The following is a 10,000-nucleotide window of genomic DNA, read 5'->3' on the forward strand; positions in this document are numbered from 1 at the left end:
TAACTTTGAAGTTTCGATATATTAACCTTCGTTGAACATCAGCAGGGCGAAACTTCGAAGTTATTGTCACTTCTCGTCTTTTATAAATGTATGTGTTCTGCAAATAAAAGTGAGCAATTCTTCAGTTCTACGTTAAATTATTTTCCTTTTAACTTGACAGAGACAAACATTATTGTAACTGAAAAGGCGACGAACTGTCAGAAGCCGGGCGAAATAACACGCCGGGCGAAATGCTTCGCGGTATTTCGTCTGTCTTTAAGTTCAAAGTTCAAATCCCGCCCAGGTCGATTTTGTCTTTCATTTTTTCGAGGTCGATAAAATAAGTACCAGTTGAGAAGAAGGATCGATGAAATTGACTAGCACCCTCCCCAAGAATTTCACTTGTACCCATTGTAGAATATATATACAAATATAAAACTGGTATTCCGTCGGTTACGACGACGTATGTCTCAGTTGATTCGACGAAGAGAAGAACCTACTCGTAAAATTAAAGTGCAAGTGGCTGAGTACTCCACAGACCCGCGTACATTTAACGTAGTTCTCAGGGAAATTCAACGTCACACAGAATGTAACAGGGCTGGCCCCTTTAAAATACATTTTTACTGGCTGAGTGAACTGGAGCAATGCGAAATAAAGTGTCTTGCCTAAGGACACAACGCATCGCCGGGAATCGAACTCACGACCTTACGATCATCAGCCGTATACGCTAACCACGCCTTCACACACACACACACACACACACACGCGCCTTCACGCACACACACACACGTGTGTGGGCACCTAGGTGTGCCTTAGTGGTTAAAGTATTCTGCTCACAATCGTCAGCTCGTGGGTTCGATGCCTGGTGTGGGAAGCCTTTCGTGTCTTTGCCTTGAGCAAGGTATTCATCCTATGCGGCTCCATTGTAATCACCTGTAAACGAGCACCACCGGGGAGCTAGCGCCGCCCTGTCTCACACCACCTCCAACAGTTCTCCTACTCTCCATGTCCACCATGGTCAAGAGACTTAGGGCCTTGAGAATATCTATGCTTGCTTCCGACTACATGGGAACCTCAAACAATGAATAAATATGTTTCTCTTTGTGTGCGTGCGCTCTAAGTATCTTTGTGCGCGCGCACAAAGTCTCTTCACAGAAGCAAAGAACGATTTACTCTCTGGTGGATGACTCTTTATTTACACATTCAGAGTGAATCATTTGACCTTTTATGATTTAAATTTTCTTCTATTAATGGACGGCGACAATCCTTATTGACGGAATTCAGTGGAAGATGAAAACAGTTTCTGATCTTCCCAACCTTTTGCAATAACATCATTATAGTAAAATGTGCTACAAATACAACTTTAATTTCAATCAACGCGTACACACACAACACACAGAAGTGCGTGAGCGTGGAGACACACACCTATATATATATATATATATAGCGTAAATTAACAGGGTAATGCCGTCGATAGGAGAGGTTAGAAAAGTAAAGGAGATGGAGGGTGAAATGAAATAAATTAAGATTAAATAAAACAATATAAAATACAATATAAACTAAAAAAATAATAGTAGTTTTATTGTATTATCTTGTTTTATTTTAAACCCTCCTCTTTTACTTCTCTCACCTCTCCTACTCTTATTTTCTATACTCCAACTATATTGCCTGAAATACACCAACGCAGTTATATATATATATATATATATATATATATATATATATATATATATACGGGACCGAATTTTAAAACGGAGCTAAATAAACCCAATATTGGAGCGGATTATGTGGAAGATACCATTAGGCCGACTACGCAGACTGTAATCTCGAGATGAAACGATCGAATGGCGTAAAATCGGATGAAAAGAATTTTTATGAAAAAAAATTTCATAAGATGTAAGGAATTATAGAACAGATTTTTAAAAAAGGGGGTATGTACAAATAATATACAAAATGTAAAATGCCAAAACACAGCCTGCATTTATTAGAACCATTTATGTATGGTGGAGATTATTCTATAATCTTCCATTGAATTGTGTATGGCATTTTCTTACGTTTCAGTTCCCAAATTCGGGTTCAGTGTTTAAACTGCTTAAGTCCGATGGTATGGCTGCTGCCTAAAGAACGTACATGGGTTCGATGTGCGTGAAACATTTAGTAGCGTGGGCTATACATGTGAGGTGGTCATGCAAAACAATATTTACTCTCGTTAGATGGAATACTCTTTTTTGTTGAACCTAGACACACGGACCAATTTATATATTCTCTCTCAGTTTATTTCTTCGTGTTCCTTTATACAACTATCTTCGTCTTTTGTTTTTTCAGTAAATTTCAGCTTATATATATATATATATATATATATATATATATGTATGTATATATATATATATATAACTAAAATAATGAGGGGAGGAATTGATATTAATCAATTAACATCAATTTAAATCAGTGGCTTAGCATATTAAAAATAATCCAAAGATTAAAAATTATATTTCATACAATATATAAGAGGAATGACCACTAAAATGGCTTCCTAATATGTGTACTCAAGAAAATTTCAACAAATGCCAGAATGTAAAAAATGAGTAGGACAAATGAAAATATGCGAAATAAGAACGATTACCCACGTATCACGGTTTAGTCTGTTAGTATTTACCAATGTAAATATCTGTCGTCCGTCGCTTACAAAACGTAATTTTCAAAACTAGACACCGAACGTTCACTCGAAAGAAAACATGTATAAAGTTTTGCAAATTATATTTGGAGGTGTCTTTCAAATGTCTTCATTTTGGTGCGCTGAGGCCGGAAGTAGCTTTGCAGTTAATAAATTTCTGCAGCTAATTTACCAGTTAGAGAACAATTGTTATTTAGAACTGAAATAACGAGGGTAGAAATTGATATTAATCAATTAATATCAATTTAAACCAGTGGCTTAGCATATTTTAAAAATTCCGAAGATTAAAAATCAGCTGCAGAAATTTATCAACTGCAGAGTTTTTTTCGTCTGCAGATATTCACATTCGTAAATATTAACAAACGAAATCATGGTACGTAGGTAATCGTTTTTATTTTGTATATTATCATTTGCCTTCCTTATTTTTTACATTCTGGCGTTTGCTGAAATTTTCTTGAGAACACACTCTTCGTGGTAAGGCGATTTCACGTCTATTTTTAGCATATTAGAAATCCACTTTAGTGGTCATTCCTCTTATATTTTATATATATATATATATATATATATATATACTCTTTTACTTGTTTCAGTCATTTGACTGTGGCTATGCTGGAGCACCACCTTTAGTCGAGCAAATCGAACCCAGGACTTATTCTTTGGAAGCCTAGTACTTATTCTATCGGTTCTTTTGCCGAACCGCTAGGTTACGGGGACGTAAACATACCAGCATTGGTTGTCAAGCGTTGTTGGGGGGGGGGACAAACACAGACACGCAAACATATACACATACATACATATATATATACATATATACGACGGGCTTCTTTCAGTTTCCGTCTACCAAATCCACTCACTAGGCTTTGGTCGGTCCGAGGCTGAAGAAGAAGACACTTGCTGAAGGCGTCACACATTGGGACTGAACCCTGAACCATGTGGCTGGGAAGCAAACTACATACCACGCAGCCACTCCTACGCCTATATGTATATTCATGAACCTTGCTGGAGTTAATTTTATAAAACATAATTAGGAAATAGTATACGTGATAGGAGCAGAGTAAAAATTGCATAAAACACGCCCTCCCACACGCACACAAAGCATCCAAAATGTTATATATACGTACATACTTATACACATAAATGGGTATATAGGTATACATAAATGCATATAATATATATATATATATATATATATATATATATATATATATACACACACATACTATAAACATATATATGTGTGAGCATAATAAACGCTCTCACACACACATACACTCGCTTCCAATGTTTTCCGTATCTTTCATCAAAGAGCACTAATTGAATATAAGAAGGGGTATAATTGACAAGATCACGTTCGTACACATTTATACGCACATCAGTAAGATCAGTGCAGCTGTTATCTTGTACATTGGCAGGCATACATACATACATACATACATACATAAAGATACACACAAATGAGCTTTAAAAGATACGTACATATATATATACATACATACATACCTACATACATATAAGCACATGTAATATGCTGCTATGTGTGTAGAGAGACAAAGTGTGAGTTAATTGCAAAAATAAAAATTCAGAGCTGTAAGGAACTCAATACGAGATATGGAGTAGATAATAAAAATTAGATGAAATTGTATTTCTATAAATTACGACTATCAGTTAAATTCTGTTTCTGATTTCCAGGCCCGTCGTATCTATCTATCTATATATATATATATATATATATATATATATATATATATATATATATATATGTGTGTGTGTGTGTGTGTGTGTGTGTGTGTGTGTGTGTGTGTGTGTGTGTGTGTGTGTGTGTGTGTGTGTGTGTGTGTGTGTGTGTGTGAGAGAGTTTGTGTGTCTGTGTTTGTCCCCCCAACATCGCTTGACAACAGATGCTGGCGTGTTTACGTCTCCGTCACTTAGCGGTTCTGCAAGAGAGCCCGATAGAATAAGTACTAGGCTTACAAAGAATAAGTCCTGGTGTCGATTGGCTCGATTAAAAGCGGTGCTCCAGGATGGCCGCAGTAAAATGACAAACGAATAAAAGAATAAAGAATAACCGTACCGTTTCCTAATAGAACGCGAAAACTAAAGGCGGAGACTCTTTCTTCAAACAAGAAAATAAAAGTCTGTATATACCATCTTGACATTTAAATGTGGTTTGGAAAATTGTGAGGAACTAATAAAAAAAAAATCATTTAAAAATCAATATTAAATGTTCGAGAATATATCATAAGAAGATTATGCCTTTCTACTCGAAATGCTAGAAATAGCAACTAAATCTCCTTCAAATCATATCCTACTGTCTGAAAAAGGGAAGTACACACCCGAAAGCATAGTCCTCAATATACAAAGTGTCGGGATTATTATGGTATTACTATGTTTATTTTTATACAAAACCCACTCACCCAAGCACATAAGAACGTGCGTGCAGGCGCATGTTATTGTGTGTGTATCTATGTGATTCGGGGTTGTTTAACGTAGCTGTATTGCATTATATCCAACAGACGCAAAGCTAACGTTGCCAATTAACCCCTGCCTGATCCTTGTTATAGTGTGGCTAATGTTATCAAACATGGACACACAATGTAGCCGAATGGTTAATAAAGTCGATTTCCGTTTGAAAAGTCTTGATTTGATCTCAGCGCCTGGCGTTCTGGTCAAGGGCTATTTATACTAATCCCTAGGTCGGCCCAAAAGTCGTAAGTAAAACTAGACCATAAACTGCGTAAGAGCATGTTCATTGAATTCGACCTTTTATTTAAAGGTGAGTCTTGTCACGCACTCCTTACTCTATATTGGAAACATTCTGACTTAGATATACGTTAAGGGATACAAGTGTCTACAGGGTACATAAAGTGACATCGCTGAATCACTCAATCGACCAGGCTGTCGTATGTTATACATCGCTTGTCACGATGAGTTCCCAATTCCCAATTGATAGCGTCCTTTTTTCCTATCTTGGGTAACATCGTTTATCTAAATTATCTTCTTATCATTAAAGAGACCTCCTGAGTGGCCTTTTCTGTCCTCTTGGATTTCTGTTGCCAACAGCTCAGGTCCAGCTGCTGTCTGTGGAACCTTGCGATGTGTCTGGCAGAGCAAAACTTGTACTTTCGGCATTCTGCGATCACACTCTTCACTCCATTCGCACTCGAATTACCTCTTTCGGATAAGCTCTCGCAACGGTGGTCTTTCTTTGGCGCTTTGCATTTTAGCTAATCGTTGTCCTTCTTTCATAAGCGACATAATAATTCAAAAAGGACTGACAATAGCTCAAAAGCATCGTCTTTGTCACACACTGTGTTACGATGATTCTGTCTGAGAAACTCGTTCAGGGGACAAATATCTGTGAAATACATCGCCATTTCCACGGAACTTTAACGAGAAGGTAGTTTGGTTGGGCGTACAGTTAAATGCGCATCGTTGACACTGACGAAAGAGGCATCACGTGTGTGTGTGTGTGTGTGTGTGTGTGTGTGTGTGTGTGTGTGTGTGCAGTATGGATTTCTCTCCCTCTCTGTGAACGAATTATGTCCTCTTTTATGGAGATTTATGACCAAATGATCTAACCTAAAGATTTGCCGCATAATTTCAATTTTATGTCCTTCGTATTATGTAATCCACCGTTCCACCCACCTCCTCATTGCTGGCCATACTCCATCGTTTTGTAGTTTGTCTTGTAATGAATATCTCCTCTATCAGTCGCATTACAGCATCCCAACAGAAAAATCCATAACAATAATAACATTATTATTATTATTATTATTATTATTATTAATAATTTCGTCATCAATATTAAAATTACATCTACCATACTAACCATGAAAAAGTTCATGTAATTAAATGTGATAAGACACACACACACACACACAATATAATATTATATATATATATATATATATATTCTTTTATTTGTTTCAGTCATTTGACTGCGGCCATGCTGGAGCACCGCCTTTAGTCGAACAAATCGATCACAGGACTTATTCTTCGTAAGCCTAGTACTTATTCTATCGGTCTCTCTTTTGCCGAAGCGCTAAGTTAAGGAGATGTAAACACACCAACAGCGAAGGTAGGGGGACAAACACACACACACACACACACACACACACATGTATATACACGACGGGGTTCTTTCAGCATCCGTCTACCAAATCAACTCACAAGGCTTTGGTCGGCCCAAAGCTATAGCAGAAGACACTTGCCCAAGGTGCCACGCAGTGGGACTGAACCCAGAATCCATGTGGTTGGGAAGCTAGCTTCTCACCACACAGCCGCTCCTGATATTACTTTATATCATACTATATTAGATATTATACAATATACTATTATTATATATGGCTCTGTGAGCTGGCAGAATCGTTAGCATGCGGGACAAAATGCTAAGCGGCAATTCGTCCGGTTGTACGTCCTGAGTTCAAATTGCGCCCAGGTTGACTTTGCTTTTCATCCTTTCGGAGTGAATGCAATAAGCACCAGTTGAGTACTGAGGTCAATGTAATCGATGGGCACCGAACTCCAAATTCCAAGACTTGTCCCCTGTAAGAGAAAGAATTATTCACAAGTATGGGCGAAGGTCTGGACTTGATAAGAATTTCGCTTCACCAGGGCGCTATTGCGTAGTGTGTGTGTGTGCGAAAAGTGAGGAAACAAGAAATCGATGCTCCTCCATTGGAATCCCATGTGATATTTGTTTTGCATCGATTTAAAAAGACATCCCTTGTCACTCTCTCTGCCGAAAATTTTATGATCCACCTCACTGGCAACCTGGAACCAACGAAGCTACTCAGCAAAATTTATATCGATTTAATCGATTTTACTGATCCATTAAATGTTGGGCATTATATCGATGTGATTAATCGATATTATTATTATAGCAATTTTGTATTTGATTGGCAAGATATTTGATGTGAAATCGTGTGTTGTGCTAGATACTGTTAGACACTGAAAGGGACAACTGTCCTACCTATATACACACACATACACGTGCGCTGGTGGAGAGAAAATGTGATAAACGGAAGAAGAAACAAAAAGAAAACAAGAAAGAAAGAAAAGAAAGGGAAACGGAAGAAAAGAAAACAGGAAGAAGAAACAGGAAGAAAGAAAGAATGTCACTGGTACTAGAGTTAATTCATCTGCTTATCTGCCATGTTTTCTATTGAATTCTTTGAACATTCTAATTCCTACTTACCTCAACTTCATTCTCCTCTTTCAAAACACTCCCTCCAGTTCCCCTTCCTCTTCCTATTATTTCTTTTTTCTCCCTTCATCATATTTTCTCTGTCATTAAACGTGCAAGGTTCGTCCATTTATCAGTTATAGATTGCGCGGAAACGCCGTGTACCCCACAGGCAAAACTCAGAGCAGCAAGCGGCTGATTCGACCAATAACTTTATAGTTAATCTCTACACTGAGTACTCCTTTCTCCAGACAGTCACATATTAGCAATATGTGTGTTGGGGGGGGGGGGGGTTAGAGCAAATTTACAGAAAACAAAATACGAAGACAGGTGAGGAAACAACAATCAGGTGTATAACTTTGACGTTCGGGAAGAATGGAAAAGTTTTTAACATTTCGAGCCTATGTCCTTCGACAGAAAAAAATCTTTTACCCAAAGGATCTTTTCAGCAACCCTTTGTATATATATGTGTGTGTGTATGAAAGTATAAGTGTAGGAGAGAGAGAGAGAGATTGTGCATGTATGTATGTGTGTATATATATACATATATATATATACACACACACACACACACACATACACATGTGTGTGTGTGTGAGGGCGTATGTGGATTCTGTTTGCATTAACCACATGAAGAGAAAATAATGTTGTTTAACTTTTTTACTGATTCCAACAAGTAATTGAAGGAATTTTTCAAAGAATTCTTTGTTGTTCTGCTTTAGGATTGTCAACTTTGGAATAAATGGTTATTTAAGAGGTTGGAATTAAATGATAACCGGAAACGACAATCGTCATTATCCGGCAGTTGCAGTGCTTTCTCTCGCCACTTCTTCTACTCTCTCTCAGTTTGTATGTACACACACACACACACATATATGTATATATATATATATATATATATATACATGCATGCACAGATAGACGCATATTCGTATGTATGTGTGAGTGTGTATGTGTATATGTGTATATATATATGTGTGTGTGTGTGTGTGTGTATATACACATTAACACATGCATATACTCATAAACACGTAGGTGTGTGTGTATCTATATATCTAGATTTTAAGTATATATATATGTATGCATACATATATATATAAATACATATATACTTACACACATGTTTACATATACACGAGCATATATATATATACACGGATGTATGCATGTATAGCTACTTATATGTACACGCACATTTATACTTGCATACATATACAATCGCCACATTCGTTTGTGTATTTATATTTATACAGACAATGCTTATATTCTGTAAGTATATACACACACGCACATCATGTGTGTGTGCATGTGTGTGTCCGTCCACTTATATATTAGCCTCTTTGTTACTCTATTTCCTGTTTAGTGTTGTACTATTTACACTGAATCACCAAAGATCATTGAACTTCGTTTCAGAGTTTTGCCGTTTTGTTTGTTCGTTTTATTTATTTTCTTTTCTGTTTTTTTTTTTCTCTCTTGTTTTTCTATTTCTAATTTATTTTGTTTCTTTACTTTTGGTGTTCGTTAAAGCTAATTTTCAAACATATCTTCGCAGCAATAAAATGACAGACATTTTTTGATACACATACACACACACACACACATATATATATATATATATATATATATATATATATATATATATATATATACAGTGTTTGAAGTGGTGTACAGATATTGTATATAGAGAAAAAGGAGGCAGTCAGAATTTTGGGTAATTCTTTAGTAACGCTATCGTTCATTTAACCGAACTCTTCAAGACAAAAAATTAAAACTAAAATTTGATTTCAAATTTTGTCTTGAACAGTTCGGTTAAACGAACGAAAGTGATAATAAAGAATTATCCAAAATTCTGACTGTCTCCTTGTTCTCAATAAATATATGTATGTACATGTGTTTGTGTGTATGCGCGTGCGTCTGCGTCTGTGTGAATTTTACAAGGAAAGAGTCAAAAGTTATTTGAAGTTATTGCTTAAAAAACGTTCATGAAAGTTAATTCAAACAGAACTTGGCCCTCTTCTGTTGACCGTAACATCCACACTACTCGAACACCTATAGACACGAAGTGTAACTTACCTATGTGATAGTTCATTATCGTTCTCAAAGAATCGTAGTCCAAGACTGACGGGAAGCCATATTTTTCGGGCTTGAAGTTTTGAAAAGCT

The 10,000-nt window shown here is 36.6% G+C and overlaps 1 protein-coding gene across 2 annotated transcripts in view; it reads right to left on the bottom strand.

Annotated features, from left to right (window-relative positions):
- LOC106867589 (periostin) overlaps positions 1-10,000 on the bottom strand; it is a 1,103,508-nt gene that overhangs the window by 464,176 nt on the left and 629,332 nt on the right. For both annotated transcript variants that reach the window (XM_089342140.1, XM_089342139.1), the window contains one exon: positions 9,912-10,000. This exon is cut by the window's right edge and continues 80 nt beyond it. In XM_089342140.1, the coding sequence (XP_089198266.1) occupies positions 9,912-10,000 (89 nt within the window). The remainder of the gene's footprint in view (positions 1-9,911) is intronic.

This window comes from Octopus bimaculoides, chromosome 25 (assembly GCF_046866305.1).
Source record: "Octopus bimaculoides isolate indiv1 chromosome 25, ASM4686630v1, whole genome shotgun sequence".
Lineage (NCBI taxonomy): Eukaryota > Metazoa > Mollusca > Cephalopoda > Octopoda > Octopodidae > Octopus > Octopus bimaculoides.